General features: G+C 44.0%; 1 protein-coding gene and 2 long non-coding RNA genes across 7 annotated transcripts in view; 2 read left to right on the forward strand and 1 right to left on the reverse strand.

Moving 5' to 3' along the window:
- Positions 1-23,245, forward strand: part of LOC310657941 — a 194,110-nt gene that overhangs the window by 125,695 nt on the left and 45,170 nt on the right. The gene's annotated exons all lie outside the window — the stretch shown is intronic.
- SLC2A9 (solute carrier family 2 member 9) overlaps positions 1-23,245 on the forward strand; it is an 89,011-nt gene that overhangs the window by 20,596 nt on the left and 45,170 nt on the right. For 2 of the 5 annotated variants that reach the window (XM_083399049.1, XM_083399048.1), the window contains exon 2: positions 17,364-17,449. In XM_083399049.1, the coding sequence (XP_083255175.1) occupies positions 17,372-17,449 (78 nt within the window). In that variant the 5' untranslated portion in view covers positions 17,364-17,371. Of the gene's footprint in view, positions 1-9,439; positions 9,461-17,096; positions 17,450-21,632; positions 21,975-23,245 lie in introns of those variants that run through there. The other 3 variants (XM_083399050.1, XM_083399047.1, XM_083399051.1) reach the window with 3 other exon arrangements.
- LOC310657936 lies at positions 15,887-22,020 on the reverse strand. Its single transcript, XR_014502017.1, has 3 exons — positions 21,930-22,020; positions 20,135-20,392; positions 15,887-18,614 (listed from the first exon to the last, which is right to left on the reverse strand). It is a non-coding gene; the product is annotated as an uncharacterized lncRNA (long non-coding RNA).

Raw genomic sequence — 23,245 nt, forward strand, 5'->3', positions numbered from 1 at the left:
TAGGCTGGTGGTTTGTCTGGAGTGGGAAGTGCTGTTCAGCCTGTTCTGGGCAGGATTGCATTCCACCTGGAAGATCAGCTTCTGCATCCAGTGCGCTCCCAAGTGGTGCACACATGACATGAGCCACAATCCATATCTATGGCTCTCTGCTGCATCTATCTTGTCATTTCTTATGAAGTACTGATTTTTGATGCATTTCCCCCGTCTCCTAATTGAGAACAGAGCCAAGCTGCATTCTAAGGCACTAATGTGTTGTTTTTTAAAAAAGGGTTTAGGTTAAGTCCAGTCAAAGGCGACTCTGGGGTTGCAGCGCTCATCTTGCTTTTCAGGCTGAGGGAGCCGGTGTTTCTCCACAGACAGCTTTATGGGTCATATGGCCAGCATGACTAAACTGCTTCTGGCGCAGCTAGACACCGTGATGGAAACCAGAGCGCACGGAAACACCGTTTACCTTCCCGCCGCAGTGGTACCTATTTGTCTACCACACTGGCATGCTTTCAAACTGCTAGGTTGGCAGGAGCTGGGACAGAGCAACGGGAGCTCACAGATTTGAACTGCCAACCTTCTGATTGGCAAGCCCAAGAGGCTCAGTGGTTTAGACCACAGCAACACCTGCCTTTTAAGGCAGTAATGTGAACACAGACTCTGTAACCACAAATCGCTTCTATGTTACTGTTTTTAAAAATTATTGGTTACATCTGCATCTCCTTTCCTGCTGCCTGCAATGTCAAGTGATATGGCTTCCATATGCAGGAGAGCCATGACACACACAACGCCTTGGATGAAATGCTCATATTGCCTGACACGGAATGTGTTCTTGTTAGGCCAATTCACTCCTCCCAATGGCACTTATCAAGTGCTGAGAAATTAAGAGATCTGTGTGCAGGTGTAAACTAGCACATGATCTCTCAAGACATAACTGTGCTGGATCCTTGAGAATTGCCAGGTCACAGTGGAATTCAGTTACATAATTTTAGAATCCAAAAACTGTATCCCAAGGTCCCTATTATTATTTCTGTAGGAATCTTTGGTTTTGGGAGAGAGAGGAGGATTGTTTTGTTTTACCTAGCATAGCTGAAGCTGAATTTCAGCTTGCTTCCTCCTACACACTCTTCAACAAAGGGAAGGGAGCACTCATTGATGTGTACATGCATTTTATTAGAGCTGATCAAGCATTATGTCAGACATTTTTTATAGGGGAAACTCACATTCTGCAATGCAATAGAATGCAAGGTCATGGCCTCAATTAGGCAGTATAAGATTAGATCAGCAGTGAGGGAGAAAGGAAGTTGTTTTGGAAGAAAAGAATGAAGTTCTTTATTCTATTCTCTGGCATTCAAGAATAAATTTAGGTTTATTAGGTTGATGAAAGTGTATGAGTCATGCATTTCTAAGGGCCTTATTCTGCTTTGAAAAGCACGGCATGCTACGTATTCCAACTACAACTATTTTGCACTTTAGTTGAAAGGGGAAATGAAATAAATTAGAAATAAATTTGCCCACTGTGTACTGCTAGCTAGACTTGACTCTTGGGAATGATTTTAAGAAAAAGGGCAGTAAATCTCAATGAAATAAACCAGTGTATTTCTGCACAACACACGAGGAACACTCCTCTCTGGTGAAGTAGCCTACATAAGGAAGGATGGACTACAATTAATAGGTTCGCATTGAGAGTTTCAGGAAAAACAAAAGATTTCCCTATGGCTAAGTTGTCTTATTCTGGCAGACCTTTAAGTGTCAACAGTTTGCTGTTTAAATGGGTGTTTTTTTAGCAATATGTGTGTGAAGCAGTCCTTGACATTGCTTTTTGTTTCAACCCTACTTTGATTTATGACATATTATCTCTTGTGCGTACAGATAGTTGCCCTTCTTGTTGTATAAAATCAGCAAAATGTATGAACTTAGCGGGCTAAGCAGATCTACTGTAATAAAGTAATAAAAAGGTGCAGAGCAGTGACATAGCTGGTAAAAAGACAGACTTTGGCTTGGATCCTACGATCAGCTCACTTAAGGATGTTAACAGAAAGACGGTTCTTGTCCCGTTCTCCCCTCTCCAACCTTCCCAGGTTTCCACATGGTTTGGGGGACCCAACCCCCTGCAGAGGCTTTTCTTAGGGAGTGGACCGCATTGGGGAATTGTATTCTGTGAACATTCTTGGGTTAATGTATCTTGGAATCCAAGCCCTAGTGTGGGACATCAAAACCTACTTTTTTGTTGGACCCTTGGAATAAGATTTGAATATGGTTGTGGTGCAAGTTTAGCTATTCAATAGTTTATTATCCGGAGCTTCCTTCATTCAGTTAGGACTAGATTGTTAAAGTTTCTTTTTTAAACCACATTGTAGCTCCAGGTAGCTTCAAATTTGCTTGCAGCAAGTGTGTGTTGTATGTGTGTATGTTTGAGTGCAGGGAATCTCCTGCAAGTGGCCAAGTGGAAAAGAAGACAGAGCTGCTGCCCCTATAATAGCTGTGTAGAAGAAAACAATTCCGCAGGTGTAGCTTGGCACAGCATAGCAATCATTTTGGTCCTGAGTGATTTGTATTTTAATGCAGATAAGATGTGTTTCGGTTTGATGCAATCAGCCCATTTTTATTTTTCCATTCAATGATTTTGGGCAGATGCCAGCATGCACGTAATTGGCAATGGTCCAGGCTTAAATTTAACCACTGCCTCATTTATTGATAGCTTCTTACTTCAAACGTATCTCACTGAAGGCCTCTGATTAAGAATCAAGTAACAGACAAACCAAGTTATATGCCAGAATGTGAAAGAAATTCTCCAAATCTGTATTTGTGCACAAATTTGGGACGTCCCAGCACCCCAAATCTGCATTGGAGCTACGTCTCCCATGTTTTGTCCGTGGTTTGGGGCTGGATTTTTATTCATATCATGACGATGCAGTGTATGTTATACTGATGATACTGCTTCCAAGTGGCACCTCTGACTTTTAGCTATTTATTTACTGTATTTATATCTGGAGCCAGTATGGCAACTTGTCACCTATACTTAGCAAACTCTTTAATAATGCAAAGGCCCATTCTCCCAATGAAAGGAATTTGCAGAGCCACCTACTTAATAAAGAAAGTGATGTGACCAGTGCTTTTTTCTGGGGGGACGCAGGGGTATGCATAACCCTGAACATTTTGTGACTCTAAGTTTGGCCTCATTGAGGGGCAGTATTTCAATATGAGTAGGAAAACAAGAGTACCCCTAAACATATTTTTAGGGGGGAAAGCACTGGGTGCGACAATCTATCTCTATTTGCAGTCCCCCTGTTTTTGAGTGCTAAGGATTAATTTAGGAGCAGATTGAACATAATTCCTAATATAATGAAGATGTTTTAAGGCAGGCATAGGCAAGCTTGGTCCTCCAGATGTTTTGGGACTACAACTCCCGTCATCCCTAGCTAACAGGACCAGTGGTCAGGGATGATGGGAATTGTAGTCTCAAAACATCTGGAGGGCTGAGTTTGCCTGTGCCTGTTTAAAGGTAAGTGTGATGAACAGTGCAAAAATGGCATTTTTTCGTATATAACATGCCCCTGTGTATAAGGCGCCCTCTCTTTTTTGGGACAAAAAAATGAGAAAATGGGGGGAGATTGCCCCGTGTATAAGATGAGCCCAAATTTTTAGCAGAACTTTTTAATAAAATACCCTAGTCTTATACATGTAAAAATACAGTAATTTGCTGCATGGGGCAAAAAAAAAATAGGACCAATCCATCAGGCAGTTATGACAAAAATTCTAACTCTGGGCTTTTCCCCTGATTGTTTGCTTAGTTTTCAATTAGGCTAAATCAGCCATCAAACGGCGTATCACTGACATAGAACACCAAACATATTTGGGTAGGTCTATTTCCTTCACTGTCAGCGATTACAGCGGGTATCTTTCAGCTCCTATGGCATATCTAAGCAGCCTGGAACCGCCTAAACATCACAGGGCCTTCAGCCTGGCTGGGTGCCGTGCTCTCCCCTCTTCCATTCTTGAAGGACACTATAGAAAGATCTCGTATCTGGAGAGATGCTGCCCCTGTGACTCTGGCCAAATTAAAGAGATTAACATTCTGGCCTTATTCTACCAATACTCCAGAAGCATACTGGATGCTCTGATCAGTTTCTTGCCACTCTGTCGCTCCTTGATAAAAATCCTGTTGTGACGTACAAGGAGGCCAAATTTTGTGCAGCAGCAATCAAAATAGGAGCTATAATGATTAGCACCCAGGATTAGTATAACATATAATATATTGACCAATGGACATTTCTAGGTCAGAAGGCTTTCCTTTCTGCCAAATAAATGACCACTCAGAACTGCTTTTTATATGTATATGTGATTTTTTTATCATTTTATCTAGTCAAGCTTTTAAATTTTGTAATTGGTGTTTTTATCTTGATACTGGCCATTGACTGTAATAAATTACTTTTTTTAAAAAAGAGGACCAACAATATCCCACTTTTGCATGTGGCACAGGGCAAGGCAGGGAGCAGGGACTCAGTTTTTCTGCAGAATGGTAAGGTAGGAATTCGCATACTCCTAATGATATGTGGGAGACACATGAACAGATGTCAATCTTTTTAAAATAGCTGAAATGCAGCTGTGGGGGAGTTCAGCTGTAGTGGAGGAATGATTTGAGAAAGAGCTGCTTAACCCTTTCCATTCCTGACTTCCAATTGCAAACCCAATTTTGCTGTTCTGATTTTTTTAAAAAATAAGCAAGTCCAGAGGTTTTCATGCGTCTCAAACATTGCTAACCTCCTGTTCTCTCAGCCCTCTGCACCCCACAGCCAATTCTAACCCCAAAGCATAGCTTTGGCAAAGAGGCCCTTCCCATGTGTCTCTGGGAAGAAGAACCATGTGGCTGACATTTGATTTTGAGGCTTTTTGGCTATTGGAGTTACTGACTAGTAGGAGGGCTGCTGGCTTTTCAGTCTCTGCTGGGTGAGCTCCAACTCCCTCTGCTGTTAGGAGAAGGATCCAGCATTCCATAATATCAGATTAGGATATGGTTACCAGAATTTTTTTCAATGAATCCGGGGACACTTTAAAAAAAAAAAAAGCTGAGTGGCAACAGGGAGTCAGTAGTGGGGATGGTGAGGTAACAGACCCTGGGCCCAAGCACACATGCATATTGTATAAAGGTGCGAAGCCCTTCTTTCGCACCCTGTGAAACATAAATGCGCAGAGTTTTTTTAAAAACTGGGCAATGGCGCACCATCCGCCTGCGACTCCTGAGCATTCCCCGATCTCCTGCCCCCTCCCCCCGTTGTTTTGACAGATCAGGGGAGGCTCGGGAGTCACGGGCGGGTGGCCGTTGCCCAGGAGGGGCCAGCCTGATAGTGCAGTTGGTTCTGGCTGGCTTCAGGAGCTGCTCGCTGCCATGGCGCAGGAAAAATGGCTTGTCTTGACTATGCTACCACTCAGTGGATTTGTAACTGGCTGACTGACCGAACCCAAAGGGTGCTCATCAATGGTTCCTCTTCATCCTGGAGAAGAGTGACTAGTGGGGTGCCACAGGGTTCTGTCTTGGGCCCGGTCTTATTCAACATCTTTATCAACGACTTGGATGATGGACTCAAGGGCATCCTGATCAAATTTGCAGATGACACCAAACTGGGAGGAGTGGCTAACACCCCAGAGGACAGGATCACACTTCAAAACGACCTTGACAGATTAGAGAACTGGGCCAAAACAAACAAGATGAATTTTAACAGGGAGAAATGTAAAGTATTGCACTTGGGCAAAAAAAATGAGAGGCACAAATACAAGATGGGTGACACCTGGCTTGAGAGCAGTACATGTAAAAAGGATCTAGGAGTCTTGGTTGACCACAAACTTGACATGAGCCAACAGTGTGACGCGGCAGCTAAAAAAGCCAATGCAATTCTGGGCTGCATCAATAGGAATATAGCATCTAGATCAAGGGAAGTTATAGTGCCACTGTATTCTGCTCTGGTCAGACCTCACCTGGAGTACTGTGTCCAGTTCTGGGCACCACAGTTCAAGAAGGACACTGACAAACTGGAACGTGTCCAGAGGAGGGCAACCAAAATGGTCAAAGGCCTGGAAACGATGCCTTATGAGGAACGGCTAAGGGAGCTGGGCATGTTTAGCCTGGAGAAGAGGAGGTTAAGGGGTGATATGATAGCCATGTTCAAATATATAAAAGGATGTCACATAGAGGAGGGAGAAAGGTTGTTTTCTGCTGCTCCAGAGAAGCGGACACGGAGCAATGGATCCAAACTACAAGAAAGAAGATTCCACCTAACATTAGGAAGAGCTGTTTGACAGTGGAATTTGCTGCCAAGGAGTGTGGTGGAGTCTCCTTCTTTGGAGGTCTTTAAGCAGAGGCTTGACAACCATATGTCAGGAGTGCTCTGATGGTGTTTCCTGCTTGGCAGGGGGTTGGACTCGATGGCCCTTGTGGTCTCTTCCAACTCTATGATTCTATGAGGCTGCCACTGCCATGTTTCCTGGGAACAGATTTGCAAATCTGGGGACATTCTGGGGACGGTATTTGTCCGGGGACAGATTTGCAAGTCCGGCAACTGTGTCCGGGAACCGGGGACGTCTGGTAACCCTAGATTAGGAGAAGCTGCTTGAGAACCTGGAAGAACAGCCCTGTGCCATGAGAAGTGGTGGATGGCTTGTGTATGAGCCAAATTTGTTCATTTGTATATGCAACAAATTGTGTATTAACCATTTTTTGGTATTCACTCAGCTGCCTTCGTGCGGCAGGCAGGTTCATTTGACCTACGTGCGATTCCAAAACATTTGCCGCAATATTTTCAGAAAATTTGTGTTCTGATCTGGCTCCAGCAAGTTTAAGTTCAGAATATCTTGAACGTGTGATGGAGAAGAATTATTTCTTGCTCGTTTTTTTGTGAGTTTGTCAATGAGTTTATAAAATGAAAAGTTTGGGATCTGTGCCTGCCCAGGTATCACACTCCACACCCTTCTTCAAACCTAAAAGAAACTGATTGTCTTTATTCTGGTGTAATATACTCTGCACATGAGCAGAGGTTATGTCACATCTTCAGGACCGAGTCACCCATTGTAAATTTGTTCTGCTATACTCTACTGCATTCTGGTTCAAATTAAACACTCATTTTGGTCTACTGGTTGGAATATTTTCTTCTTCTAATTTTGAGGAGAAAGTACTTTGGATAATGAAAAGTTAAATTGATTTGCTTGTGGAGGAAAACTGCATGCACCTGGAAGCAAGCGTTCCTTGTATTTTAAAAGTGTGTTCGCTTAGGGTTTTTTTTTTTTAAGTGGTAGGTACTAATAAATAAATGGGTTCAAAAACTTAGGTTATATGGTATGGCTTACTATCTAAACAACAGGTCAATCTTGTGTGAAAATCAAACTTCCGCCCTTTAACATGGAAGCTCTTCCTGAATCCATAGATGTACAATCGGATTCTGGACGTCTGTTATGTCACTTTCCTACATCAGTGCTGTACATACCCTATTATTATAACGTGCAGGGCTACAATTTTTAACCTTGCCAAGTTAAAATGTTCCCAGTTGCCTCTGGTTGTAACTTATTTTAATCTACTCTCATGCTTCTAACTTAAATATACAAAGATTGCAATATGGGGGTGGGGCATGCAATATATGATTTGTGCTGGGCAAAGTTATGGTTGGTTGTGGCATTGCTCAGAGCCAGTAGGGCGGTTGTCCCAGACACAAAATTGTTAGGCAATGCAAAATTTCAACACCAGCTATGTGCTTCTGTCACTGGGCTCAGTTGAAAACAGATTCTCCATGTGACCCAGAAAATGATAATGGAACGACTCTTCTTAGTTCTGTGATCACCTGGTGATGTGGACGCCATTAGGCAGTTGAATGCAAATTCGTACTCCGTATCTGCCCCCTCTGCACAGCCCCGGGCACTGGCAACCCACGCTGTGCCACTGCTCAGAGCTGTTTTCTTGTGAAGACTTTGCCTCCTTGCAGCTCTTAGCACTTTCACATAGCCAGTGAGGGTTTGCTACTTTGAGCCGTTTTGCCCTTCCTTGCTTTGCTTAGTATTTCTTTTGTGAGCTTGTAAGAAAGAGAGGGTGTGCAACCGCAGATGCAGTGTGAGTCTCTTTCTGTAATAAATACTTAGCTAGGCTTTACTTGCTAAGAAAAATGGATGGCCTGTGCATGTGTTGCAACCATTCGCTCTTCAAAAGCTGCACCAGCTGCTGAATGGAGCAGGTACAGGGATCTGAGCTGCATGCTATTCCAGAGTATTTTCAGGAGAGAGGCCCTTCCCCTGGTTAAGTTCAGAATAACCTGAATGCTAAGTGGAGGCAAGCGCTGGTTTTGTTTCCACTGATGGAATAGATGACAGGAAGGACAGCAAAACGGTCCTGTTTAGCTAAAAAGAGTTCCAAAGCTTTGCCCCCCCCCCCCCAAAATAGAGGCTCAGTCCTTCTTTCAATGAAGTATTGTTGAAAAGTTAAAATAATTTTCTTGGAGTGGAAAATTGTGTGTAATTTTTGATAGTGGTACTTAGTCCTTTGACTGTGTTGCATTTGTATGTGCCCCCACCCAGTTTCTGTAAGAGTCTCTGGGTTGCATACATGATGGTTACCCCCGTTTTATCCTCCACATGCTGATTTCTCCATGAAGGAGGGGAAAAGAGGTGGTTCCCTGTATCTATTCCCTTGAAGGGAGAACAGGAGCTTGACAGAGGCAATTTTGATCAGGAAGACCCAGAGGGAAAGGTTATGCACTCCCTGCCCCCTTCTTTCTTGCTTATTGACCCAACCTCCACTTGATAAACTTCATTAAAAAAAATAATCCGTTGAAAGCTACAAGTCCTTTTGACCCCAAGGGTTAATATAACTTCACCCCAAGGAAATAATATTAAAATCCTTGACCATATGCTAAGACCAGAACTTGACAATTTATTATGTTTATATGGTATTATTTTGCTCTGTTTTCATTACGCCTTTTATTTAATAATGCCCGTTACCATACACCTTGTCCCATTAGAAGGCCATTTCCCATTCCTTTGGAAAGTCTTGTTTCTGTCCAATAACCAACGTTGGTGACCAATTTAATAGCAAACTTGAGATGGTCACACAGCTGGCAGCAAAGAGTCTCTTGAGAGGAAGCTATTAGTAAAGAGCAGGGCCAGAGTAAACAATTGTATTTCTAAATGGCCTCTCGGCAAGATTTATGGACTGAACAATAGGAAACATTTCCTCATATGTTTGTGATGCTGATTTACAAAAATATTGGTTGATCTTATTAGGAGATACAGCTGAGGTTAATGATTCACCATTCACTAACGCCAACAAAAGGGAAAGTGGCAGGTGGGAACAGGTGGGTTTAATGATTGATTAGTCATTTTTAAAATCACATCAGGGTTTTTTTTCCCCTTCCGTCTCTGTGACTTATGTGAGTGCTCTTTAGACTGTGACTTAATTCCAAGCAGTGACTAAAGGCAGGAACACCTTTTGAGCACTGTAAGTATTATCCAGCATACCTTCAAATTTGTTTTTTCCTCCCTGATTTGTGTTCTTGCTTATTTCAGGTTAACTTTTAGATATACATTGATGAAAATCTATTTTGTCAATAATGTGTAAAAAGTTAAAGATGTTTTACTAATATGCATACTCTGCAGAATCTCTTTTTTTCTTGTGAAGAAACTTTTCATCAAAATCACTTAAAAGTTTTAGTAAACAACACACGTATATGAGGGTTTTCCTTTCTATTTTTTTTTTTTTAATATAAACATGAGAGTAGGAATTGTCCTATTTATTGGTTGCTAATGGTACGGTTTTTGTTGAAAGGTTTTTAATTACTTATACCCATAATTTGTTTTCACTCTTGTTGTACCAAAATCAATGAAGCAAACTCAGTTTGTTAACAAATTGCGAATGGTCACCTTTTTGTCTATTGTAAGCACCTGTCATTATAAAACATGTCTGCTACAACTGGAAAGAAGTGCACTGCCTTTGTTTACTGTTCCAAAAGAAAATCACTTTTGGAAGCTGTGTGTTTAATGCATGCAGCTAATTCACCATACTTGTTTGTTTATTTCAATAATTTATTTCCAATGTGTTCATTCACCAAAGCAGAAGGCAGCTAAACATCAAAGAAAAAAATATTAAAATTTAAACCATTAAAAGCGCACACAGCTTGGGAGATAATTGTAAACATCACCCAGCTTAAAATACCACAGACAATTTAAAAAACACAACAACACCTGAACAAAATTGTCTTTACCTGGCACTGGAAGCCAAAACAAAAGGACGCCAAACTTAATGACTGTTGTGTGGATAACCCAGACATCCTGGCATTGGTAGACCAATTAACACATGTAGTGTCATTTTTTAAAAATCAATTTCGTCAGTTATTCCATAGGAGATAGCGTCAAACCTCTTGATGAATTGTAATTCATTGGTTTCAAATTGCAGTCACCTTTTGAAGTTCAGGATAACAGCCGCCTTGCCAGAATCAGAGCTGTGTGCCATGCTGATGACATGGCTCTCCACGGCTCCAGACAATCTCCCCCGTGGTTTCATGTAAATGTGAAATATGAGGAAACAAACTGGACCCTTGTGGGACAGCACAGGTGATATGTCAGTCCGAAATCTTCCAGCTCTACCTCATGTAAGAGGCATTCCAGGAAGGACCAGACCAGAACCATTTTGCAAACATCCACCCACTTAAAATATTGCTTCACCCTAATTCCTCCATTCAGATAAATGGGAGTTCCCATAGGGTTTGGCCAGATTGGTATTTGTGTTGGTAATAACACACCTTCAGTTACTTCAAAGATTTCAGCTTCCTGGTGAAGACGATTTAACAATGGAAAAGCACAAATGTAGCAAAAGGCTAAAATCAAAACATTTTAAAGGAGAGATTTAAATATAAGTTTAATTGCTGCATTGAAACCAACTTTCAACTTTTCCTTAATTATGCCCAAAGACTCTAAGCATAGAAAAGGCTAGAGAAATAGGCTTTAATTTGTTGGATTTTTAAAACCTTGTGGTTGCAATTTAATCGCACAGTTCAAATAAACTGCAATGAAAGGAAAATATTTACTGGAGTGGGTGATCAGGAGTAACTATGCATTTCCTTTCCAAAAATATGCAATTGAGCAGCCAAGTAGGTAGTGATATTTTGAAGATTCCATTCTGTACAGGGAAGACTGAAACAGAGATTCCTGTTGACTTTTGCTACAACTCTCTTATAGAACCTAATAATCCTAACTTCTTTAGAAGTAAATGGTTGCTGGTTTTTGAGAAAAAGTCAACAAGATGCACGAGATGGAACTTTGTCTGGCTCCCATTTATAAATTTTAGCCAGACTGTAATCCCAGCAGGTGAGCAAAGAACAACCCCGGCTTTATTAGGTACTTACAGGCAAAACCTCCAATCACGATGGACTGAGCACATTATTCTGACAATTAAAGATTGACCAAAACACACAAAATGCAACATTGTGGTGGGTGTGGGTGTGTGCCCTTGCCTTTCCACTTTGCCTTTTCAAGCAGTGTCACTTTTCAAAGTGATAAAGAAAAACAAGTCACAATGTTATGAACTGTGCTGCCAAAATATGTGCTGTTTTCTGAGCACAATCAAAAGTTCTGATGCTTACCTTTAAAGCCCTGCATGACTTGAGGCCCAGGTATCTGAAATGATATTTACTCCCACGTCAACCTGTTTGAGAACTGAAGTCTTCAGAGGCCCCCGTCAATCTAAGGTAGATGGGTGGTGATCTGAGAGCCCTTTTTTGGTATTAGTGCCCCATTATGGACCTCCTTTGCCAGAGAGGCTTGCCTAATGCCAACAGAAACTATATTTCCACCTCAAATACTTTAGTGCTTCTAGGCTTTTAACTCTGCAACCTGGGAGATCTCAGTAGGACTTACTTCTGAGTAGATATGTATGAGGTGGTTTTTTTTAAAAAAATTGAACCTCCTCAAAAGCACTGCTGAAGAGTAGTAAAGGTAAAAGGTAAAGGTATCCCTGCCCGTATGGGCCAGTCGTGACCGACTCTAGGGTTGCGCGCTCATCTCCCTTAAGAGGCCGTGAGCCGGAGCCGTCCGAAGACACTTCCGGGTCACGTGGCCAGCGTGACTAAGCTGCTCTGGCGAGCCAGCACCAGCGCCGCACACGGAAACGCCGTTTACCTTCCCACTATAAAGCGGTACCTATTTATCTGCTTGCACTTTGACGTGCTTTCGAACTGCTAGGTGGGCAGGAGCTGGTACCGAACGACGGGAGCTCACCCTGTCGCGGGGATTCGAACCGCCGACCTTATGATCAGCAAGTCCTAGGCACTGAGGTTTTACCCACAGTGCCACCTGCATCCCTAGAAGATTAGTACATGCATTTAAAAAGTAGAATAAATACTGTGCTACGTTCTGTAAGTTTGAATACTGTCTTTTTTACAAAAAAAATTCTCTCCTTCATCTGTCATGGATGCTTTAGTGGGGATTTCTGCAGTGCTGAAAGCTGGACTAATAACCTTTAGAGTCCCTTCCACCTCTTTGATTCAATGATTCTTATTTACCGTATTTATGTTTGCTCTATTCCTGCAGAAATTGTAAAAATCAGAAAGAACCTACTTAAAGATAGCAATGTCAAAGTTCAGTTAATTTCAATTGCAGAAGATTTTTTTAAATAGTGGTTTGTTTTTTAGTATGTTACTAAAAAATAATCTGCTCCGTGCTTCTTTTGGTGTGTTTTTTAAATAATATTAAGATTAAAACAAAACTTGAAATTCAGAAATACAAACACATCAGGTGATATCCAACTAAGTCATATTCAGAGTCGACCTGTTTATGTCAATGAACTTAAGCCCATTGATTTCAATCTGTATGACTTAGTTGGGTATCACCCAGTATCACTTTCTAGATATGAAATTATCTGGAACAAAAGAAACACCTTATAATTAAGTTATGTCCTCGTTGTTATCTGCTTGATCTCCGTGAACTTGCTGAGAGTCCAGTCTTTATCTGTGTAAATAAAAAGCATGAAAAGATAAACGGAAAAAGAAAATAGGAGGGAAAGAGAAATGGTTGGGTGTCATCTGGCAAGCAGCAAATGAGCTATTGGGTCACAATGACTTGCTTTGGCAAAATGTGCAGCTTTAGTAGAGAAAGATATCTCACATCCCGTGCTATTAAATGAATATAAGGTATTCCTTCATTTAAGTGTCAAATACTCCTAGAATAGAATTTCTAGTAGTTCTGCCAGCCAGTCATCAGTACCAGGGGAGATTTTGAAGGCCTGTTAAATCAATTGCTTAGTAATTTAGACCCTGTGCCGTGCTTAGCTATCTACCTATGAAACAGAGAGAATATTGAAGTGTTTCACTCTGGCTAGATTGTGTTGTGAATAAATTTACGTAATATCAAATTTAAGACTGGATATAGCAAGCGGCATTTTTTTTAATATAAGGAAATTTGTATCCCATCCTTTCACTGCAATCACAATATGTGTTATATTATGAGTCTGCACTTGAGACAATCTTAGATGCAACTCATGGCAATTCAGGAGACTTTGGTGTTGTGTTGACACAATAATTAATAATGAGCTTGCAGAAGGGGGGTTATGGGTTTGTTGTCGTTTTATTGTGAATTTTGTGTTCTCATTTTGTACCTTTGTGTTGCGAACCACCCTGTGTGTTAAGTTGTGGGTGAACATATCAGACGAAACAGCAATTCTTCAAACAGCTCTTGTTTATTCCAGGCCAGAACAGAACTGGGCTGAAGGGTTCAGCCAATCTGCTAATATAGAGCTCCACTCCAATGCAACAGTAACAACTTTCTGTAACTATCCAATCACTGAACATCACTTTCAATTCCTTATTTGCATATGCTGACCTGAGTGAAAACTATCTACAGTATCCCCCTGCTGGCCCAGGGCGAGAACTTCAGTACATAACACTGTGATCTTCAGATGAAGGGTGGCATACAAATTTAATAAAAAGAAGTTAGTTAGTGGTGATTTGTACCCCCAAAAGGATAGTGACCACACATGCACAAGAACTTTGGAGATCATTATCCATTGTACCAGGGCAGGGGGAGAGTCCCTTTAGCCATTGTGACTGGGCAGTGCAGAGTGCTCAAAAGAAGTTATCACTCAATGACTCTAGGAAGCTTCCTTAAGACAAGTTGTTTAGCTTGCTCAGTGCTGACTGGTGCTGGTGGATTTTTGGGGTCTCCAGCAGAAGTCCCCTTTAAGAAAGTACTTTTATCATTATCATTATTATCATAACAATTTATTATTTATACCCTGCCCATCTAGTTTCCCCAGCCACTCTGGGTGGATCCCAACAGAATATTAAAAGCACAATAAAACACATCAAACATTTAAAACTTCCCTGAACAGGGCTGCCTTCAAAGGGCTGTTATAAAGATGTTGGTGCTTAAAGTACTTCTTCTAGAACAGGCATAGGCAAACTCGGCCCTCCAGATGTCTTTGGCTTCCAACTCCCATGATTCCTAGCTAACAGGATCAGTGGTCAAGGATGATGGGAATTGTAGTCCCAAAGCATCTGGAGGGCCAGGTTTGCCTATGCCTGTTGTGGAATATGCCAACAATGCATAAAGGTAAAGGTAAGGGACCCCTGACCATTAGGTCATGGCCGACTCTGGGGTTGCGGCGCTCATCTCGCTTTATTGGCCGAGGGAGCCGGCGTACAGCTTCCGGGTCATATGGCCAGCATGACTAAGCCGCTTCTGGCGAACCAGAGCAGCGCACGGAAATGCCGTTTACCTTCCCGCCAGAGCAGTACCTATTTATCTACTTGCACTTTGACGTGCTTTCGAACTGCTAGGTTGGCAGGAGCAGGGACCGAGCAACAGGAGCTCACCCCGCCACGGGGATTCAAACCGCCAACCTTCTGATCAGCAAGTCCTAGGCTCTGTGGTTTAACCCACAGTGCCACCCGCGTCCCAACAATGCATAGACAATGAAATATCCATTGCTGGTTTTCTGTTTCTTTCTTTGAAGCTCCACACAGAATGTGGCAGCTCCACCTAGTGAAGAAGTCTTGGTACAGCCTTGGGTCTCTGTGGGATTTGAAATCCCTAATTGTACAAGGACAGAGGCAGGGAAGGTGCAGTGGGAAAGGGGGGGGGCAGATCCAGGCAGACACAGTAAGCCCCGATAATGTCAGTGGGAGAGAATAAAATACCTCTACCTCTCGTTTAAAAGGGATACAGGGCCAGATTTAGGTTTGATGAGGCCCTAAGATACTGAAGGTAATGGGGCCCTTTAGAAGTCCAGCTGTCCTTTGTCAACAACAATTTATCGCTGTTTTTTGTGTTGAACATATGTTATATGCTAATTTATGGACCTCATAGGTATCTCAAACCTTTTGCACATGTTGTCATCCAACCAGTCCATGCAGAATGTAGGCACCCTTTACAGTCATACCTCGGGTTACAGACGCTTCATAGAATCATAGAATTGGAAGAGACCACAAGGGCCATCGAGTCCAACCCCCTGCCAAGCAGGAAACACCATCAGAGCACTCCTGACATATGGTTGTCAAGCCTCTGCTTAAAGACCTCCAAAGAAGGAGACTCCACCACACTCCTTGGCAGATTGTGTGTTTTCGGGTTGCGCACTGCGCTGAACCCGGAAGTACTGGAACAGTTTACTTCTGGGTTTCAGCACTCACGCAGAGCATGACCCGCGCGTGCACAGATGCGGCGCTGCGGGTTGCAAGCGCTGCGGGTAGCGAACGTGCCTCCTGCATGGATCACGTTTGCAACCTGAGTGTCCACTGTATATAGAAATGAGCAAACCAGTGATATTTTAGGGAGCGGGCTAGCAGGCGGGGCCCATTACTGACATCAAAGGAGCCTACACAACAGAAAACACTGTTGCTATATGTAGGTTTTATTTTATTTGTTATATTGTCTTATATTTTAGAAATGAACATCCAGGGGTTTTTTCTTTATTGGGGGGGGGGGGCAAGAGAGAGGGGCTCTAAGCTATAGCTTGCTTAGCTTATATGTAAATCCGGCACTGAAGGGATAGCAGAACAGGACATCTTAACTGTGGCATAAAGCAGATCAAGTTACAACTTCTAATATCACTGAGGTTGATGGTAAGCACTAATTGGTAAAGTTTCTAGTTCCTGGTGGTAATATGGATGTTATCTTTGAAGACAGCAAAAGTATTATATACATAAATATTGCCATTTAATCTGGCTAATAAAGTTTGGGTGCTAAAGGTTGGTGCAGAACTAAACTGAATATCAATAGGCTGGATCTCTCAAGTGTTACACAGATGGCATTCCCATCCCATAGAATAATAATGAATCTTAAGCACCGTATTGTAATGGCTTTTGGGCAGCCCTGATAGCGCATGTTTGATTGCCTTTCCAGGAGAACAGTGCTGCCATCTTGGCTTTAACACAACTTCAGCATTGTAATTAGAGCCATCAACCTTAATTCCTGCTGGGGTTTCGACTGTATGAAGCATTCTTCCTTTCCAGGATGCAAAGAAATGTGTCACTGCTTAATTAGGATATGAATCGAATTTCTTGGTACTCTGAATAATCGCTGTTTGAAAACTGCTGCTGTTATACACACACACACACACAACTATCCCAATGTTAATACATCACAGCAAGTGTGGAGAGCTTTTGCTATAAGCCCCAGCAAGCACAGCCAATGACCAAGGACAGGCATAGGCAAACTCAGCCCTCCAGATGTTTGGGGACTACAATTCCCATCATCCCTGACCACTGGTCCTGTTAGCTAGGGATCATGGGAGTTGTAGGGCCGAGTTTGCCTATGCCTGGCCAAGGGTGATGGGAGCTGCAATTCAGCAACATCTGGAAGTATTCCTCACACCAGTCTTACATAAAAACTAGAGGCTCACAGTGAAACACCAATAGAAAATTTGGTTAATTAAAACCAATATGTGGCATTCAGTTTCCTTAGCCCTTGATTCCTTAGCTGCTTCCTGCATCTTTAATAGTTCCTTAGGAAAGGGAATTGACAAGCTCCAGCTGCTGAATTTCTTTCTGCTCAGCAGCTGCAGGAAGTGTGGTCCTTTCTGTGTCTGCATGGTCCAATGTTCTGATATCAGGCAAGCTCAAATAGCACTATTTCACGCACATCTATAAATGTAGATAAATCTCCCCCTTTCCCCTGAAATGAAAGTCAAGACCCACAGGGTACTGAAAGATGCCGTTCTTTGATGCTGTGTATAATGATGGTGCTACTTGTGTGAGGTTTTTGCTGCACAAAACCAAGGCCTTCTATTCTGAATTTTTACATTTTTAAATAACCTCCAGCAATTGATGTGACTTGCAGATCTCCTCATGTGGCGGTATACCTGCCAGCAGATTTTAAGAGAATTAATTGCAAAAACTTTTCCATGTCTTCAACAGAAAACATAATGGAGATTGATGGAGTGAAGATTAAAGAGAAAAGTAATGGTGAGAGTAAAGATAATCTTGCAGTCAAGAAGAAAGTGGTAAGTCATACATTTTTACACAGTACTTAAATGTGTTAATGGTACACTCATTTTAGAACCAAAGAGATGCAGTTATTGATAATGGCCAATTTCTTTAAATTCAAATATTATACAATGGATAGACATTAGATTATGATTTTTCGGGGTTTTGCTCTCATTTTGCCAAGCTCTAAGCTTTTTCCTAGTGTCGCTTAGATTTTGGTTTTATCTGCACTAACATTTAAAGCACTCTTGTACCAATTTAACAGTCATGGCTTCCCCACCCTCACAGTCCTGGAAACTGTAGTTTATTAAGGCTGCCGACTTGACTTGCAAATTTGCAGCTCCCCCCTTGGGCTGCCAGCAAGGGCAGCTGAGAGCTGGCAGACACGGGAGCTGAGCTACCAGTGGCCTCATGGACCTCATGGAACACGGTACAACTGCCAAGGATGCTGTGATTGATTGGAGTGGTCCAACAGCTTCTAGCTTGTCTACATACCTTGGGCACTAGGAGAGGAGGAACTGGATTGTGTCCTTGATCTTCTTTGTATTGGCTGCACAGCCAGAGTTCTTTGATGGAATCTTAAGCCTGGATGATGGGATACTACATAGCTCAGTTGACAGAGCATGAGGTTTTTAATCTCAGGGTTGTGGGTTCGAGCCCCACATTGGACGAAAGATTCCTGCATTGCAGGGGGCTGGGCTAGATGACCCTTATGGTCCCTCCCAACGCTACAATTCTTTCTCTCTCTGCGTGTGCTATCCCTGATTGGTGCTGCACTTCCAAAACAGACCACCAGGTCAGGGAGGCTGGGCTGGGGCAATGATCAGCTTCCACAGCCTTGTAGCTGTGGAAAGAGATGGAGGCTTGTCATACATGCTAGAGGTCATTTGGGCACGCTCTAAGGTGAGCACAATTGTGGACCTCTGGATATTTGCTGTGCAAACTCTCTTATGGGGAAAAACCACCCCTGACATAAATAATGCAAACAGAAATAAATCATCACAACCAGAAGGTATTGCGGAGGAAGAAAAAGGGCTGATTCCCAAACACCGTGGAGAACTTGTGGTTTGGCTTCAAAACCAGTAATGGTACTGAGGGTCATTCTTTTTTTTCTTTGGCTCAGAATATGATCCTCGGTGATTTCTGTTGCTCGCTTTCAGCACAAAGCTGAATGCTGGAGACCTGCAATTAAAAGACAATTTAGAATTCTTGAGGGTAGGGACCCTTCTGCAAATATTCTCCACTCTTCTCACAGTTGCTTGTCTCTATCATCAATGAGTCTGTTGAAGTTGACTTGCGCTGTTCAAAACAGAATCCAGGCAGCAAAGTAACACAATGGAAGGTCTGTGCAAGACTGACCAGGAAGGACTGCTTTATCTATTCTTTCCACTTTGCAAGAAAGAAAATCACTTAAGGCCCTTCCATACTAGTGCTTTTCTGCAGGTGTATTATGCAACTTGTCACTGTCATTACAATAGTGCATCAGTGATGGATTTATACTGGACCATCCACACATCACTGTGCTTTATTAGTTGTTCTGCAATCCTTCTCCAAAGTTACTGTGTTTTTGCTACCTGGAGGGGCACTCTTCTGCTATTGTGCAACAAAAACGGGACACCTCCCCCACCCAGAATAATTGTTGTATGAAAAGTTACACGATTTTAGGAGGAAACTATGGGTCATTCACCTACTGTAAAGAAAGTGATATGGCTGCCACAAAACTGTCGTGGGCACAAATGGTGTTGAAAACATGAATGTGTATACCCAGCCCGGTGGCAGGACAAGAACAAATCATGATGTCTGACTCTGGAGAGGTCTGGGGAGGGAATTTTGTGGTCTATGCAAGATATAAGGGGGAAAAAGGTGTACAAAGAGTGTTGGCTTTTTAATATTATTCTAGAATCAGTACATGTATATGCAAAAAGAAGCTTTTGCATCAGATTCATATACACAACCACTATAATTGTCACTGCTAAATATATTTTGAGTAAGATGGAATTAGAAACTGAAGCAATTAATGATTGAGTGAAAGGGGCTATAAAATGAAGTTGTGTATCACAGTGTTTTCTAATGTAAACTCTTCACGTTTTACAATCTGTTAATTTAGAATGTGAAACTTAAAAGAGGAAGAATCCCTTTGAGCATCACATGTTTCAACACCATCAGTTACACAACTCGTCTAGGGTGTGTCAAACAAATTTGCCCTCAGGGGCCATTAAAGCATTTTAGTATGGTTCCTTTTGCAATGTTAACTGTCAAGTGTAAAATTCATACTACTCTGTTTGAAAATTTCCATCTCTATTTTTTGCCAGAAATCATTCTACATCTTCCTTAATACCTTGGGTGCTACAAGAAAACTTTGAAAGAATCAGACATGCACTCATTCTACTCTGCCTTAACTCTAGAAATGACTGCAAAATGTCAAACAACCCAACCCAGGGATTTGCAAGGCGCCTATACTTTTAGGACCTCTGTGTTAGTTTTTGGGGCTTGTAATGTGAACCCCCCCTCACAACAAAGTACAGATGTACCTCGGAAGTTGAACAGAATCTGTTCCAGAAGTCCGTTCAACTTTCGAAAAATTCAGAAACCAAGGCGCGGCTTCTGATTGGTTCCCGATTGCGCAGGTACGCGGGAAACAATAGCGGAAGCCGCACCACACGTTTGGCTTCCAAAAAAAGTTTGAAAACCAGAACACTCACTTCTGGTTTTCGATCATTCGGGGGCTAGAACGTTTGACTCCCAAGGTGTTCAGGAGCCGACGTACGACTGTAGTTGAAAATGGATTGGTGTCCTTTAGCTGCCTTTCTTGGCAGCCTAATAGGCATTTATAACTGGGTGTGGCAGGATGGTGTGTGTGTTTCACACACAAAGTGCTGGATTCTCTTGCCTCTTCTGGCCAGGACTCAGTAATGTTATTATTGTTGGTATCTGTCTTGAGAGACAATGGAGGAGTACACCTTTGGGGGTGAAGAAGTCAAACCATTGGAGAGTTACAGCTCCTGCTGTGGCTGCAGAGACCGATACAGGAGAGACATGTTTTGCTGCAGCCGGGGCAGAGGAAGGCGTCTGGTTGTGCTCCTGCAGATCCACTATAGCATTTCTGCAGGGGGATGGATTAGATGACCCTTGGGATCCCTTCCAACTCTACCACTCTGTGATTCCATGGTCACTGTTGAATTCTGGACCAGATATAGTTTCAAAATATTCAAATCTGGCCCCACAGTGTAAAAATTTAAATTGCAGAAAGTACAAAAAGTATACCTTTCCTAAACTAAAAGCTTCAACAATCCAGCTGCAATAGGGGACTATTGTAGCTGCATTATTGTGTTTGTGTTATATGTAGAGACTGTTAATGGGAGCAAGAAGGAAGAAGAAAAGTTGTGTCTACATTATAGCCAACATTTTTAAATCAGAGTTTTATATATTGATTTGTGGCATAAACCGATTTGAATCTTACAAGTGAAAAGGTCCCCGTTCACATCCAATCTCCTGCAAAGGGGTGCTTAGATGTGGGGCAGTTCATGCCCATGACATTCACCCATCATTCATCTGGCTTTGCTTTAGGATGTTTACACGTCTTCCTGTTAACCCTTTGTTTGCCCCCCCCCGTGCCTTTCTCCATCGCTTTGCAAACTACAAAGTTCATGTTCTAAAGTTGATCTGTTGCGCTCGGCAGCAGGGCATGCATGTGCAAGTCTAAAGTTTTGGCATGCGCTTGAATCCCTCCTGCCAAACAGGCTGCAGGTGATCTGCAAGAATGATGATGCCGCGACCCCCCGACGCAGACCCCCCCCCCCGCCCCTGAAGATGTTGCCCCTTCAGACATTACTTGAGAACATTACACAGTGCACAAAACAAGCGTGTGGGGATTGGCCCCCTTTTCCTTAATCGGATGTAACATGACGCAACGCAGCCGTTGCATAACATGCTGAGAAGCGGAGCTCAGCCATGTGCTCGAGAACAATCGGATTCTTTCACCGAAGGGAAGCGGCAGGCAATAAGCGAAGTGCCTCCGACGCACCCGGTCCCGTGGACGGGGATTTCCTCGCCTCCATCCACACCCCCGGCAACCCACTCGAGAATGTTTCCAATCAGCCCGACCCCTCTCCGTGGCTCCGCAGCAACTAGTCAAAGCTATTTGCAGAGGGAAAAAGCCCCCTTTCCCAAAGCGTCTCGCCCCCCCCCCCCGCCCCACCATGCCTGCGAAGCCCGGGCTGCCGCCCCCTGCGCCCCGGGGGCTGCGCGGCTGGACTCCGGCGCCGCTCCGAATTTGCGTTGGCCGGATCTGGCGGAGCAGGCGGCGCAGGGCCGCTCCCTCCCCCGGGCTGCTCAGCCGCGGGGCCCGGCGGCGCCGCGGCGCTTCGCTCCACCTTTGCAACGCCCCGCCCGCCTGGCGCAGCCAAGCAGGTACCGGGCCGCCGCCGCGCCGCCACTGTGCATGTGCCCCGGGCGCGCCGGAGGAGAAGGCCCCGCGCCGCCCCCAGCATGACCAACCTCGACCCGCTGCTCCGCACGGGCAGCCAGAGGAGAAGGAGAACCGTAAGGAGCCCCGCCGCGCGGCCCCGGGCTGGCTGGTCCGCGCTGCGCTCCACGTGGCTTTTCCGCGGCTCCCACCCGCGCGCAAGGCGGTGTTGGCCGAGGGCGAGCGCGGAGGTCGCCTGGCGCTTGCATGTCCCGGGGCGGGAAGGCGGGACGGGGCGCGGAAGAGACGCTCTTCCGATGGGTGGCAGGTGGCGAGAGCGCGGCTGCCCTCTCTCTGGTCTACTGGATACTGGGAAGTGCGCTTTGCACGAGCTCAGAGGCCAGCATCACAACCTGCGGCTGCGCGCGCGCGTTGCAATGGGGAGATTCTTGCACAGAATATCTAGAGACCACAAAGCAGGCGCGATCCCTCGGGGACTCGTCCTGCGCCAGCCCGGCTCTTGGCCGGTTCCCGTTCGCTTGGCGGGGGGGGGGGGGGGAGTGGGGCTGGCGCAGGGCTCCAACTGGCGCCCGGGGGTTCTTGGTCTTTTCTGCAACCTTCAGAGGGGCAGCGGGCCTTGCAGCAGAGCCCTGCAGACGCGGACTTCTTCCCTTTCCAGGGAGCTTTGGCGCAACAGCTGTTGGATAGCAGAGCTAAAAATACTGCCCGGCGCCGGGTACTGTCGCCCAAGGAGAAGAACAGTATTGAAATGAGCTGGTGGTTATTCTTAGCCCTCTCCGAAGGGGCAGAGAGAGAGGAAGAGTAAACAAAGCAGGCAGAGAAAGTTCTCTGCTCTCCTCTTCCCTCCCACCAGTTTTAATCTCTACCTGTGCGCTCCACTAAGCCCTTGACTTAACCCTTTCGCTGTCATTCCCGGCTGAAAACTTGTTCAGAACTTGTGAACGAGCTGCAGTTACGCACATCCCTCCAGGATCAGGCCTGCTTCGCCCAGTGCCAGCCAGAGACATTTTGCAGCCTCAAGAAGAGCCCAGTTGGCTTCCCCAGACTAGGGCCAACACTGAACATTGTAACATTGGGGGTGTGGAGGAATTCGTACAGTGGTACCTCGGGTTAAGTACTTAATTCGTTCTGGAGGTCTGTTCTTAACCTGAAACTGTTCTTAAGCTGAAGCACCACTTTAGCTAATGGGGCCTCCTGCTGCCGCTGCGCTGCCCTTGCACAATTTCTGTTCTCATCCGGAAGCAAAGTTCTTAATCCAAGGTACTATTTCTGGGTTAGCAGAGTCTGTAACCTGAAGTGTCTGTAACCCGAGGTACCACTGTATTTTGCTTGTCTTGCCTTAAAGTGTGCCTTTGATATACGTTATCACTGGTCTTTATGTCTTTAT

Source organism: Podarcis tiliguerta, assembly GCF_965153285.1.
Source record: "Podarcis tiliguerta genome assembly, chromosome: 9".
NCBI lineage: Eukaryota > Metazoa > Chordata > Lepidosauria > Squamata > Lacertidae > Podarcis > Podarcis tiliguerta.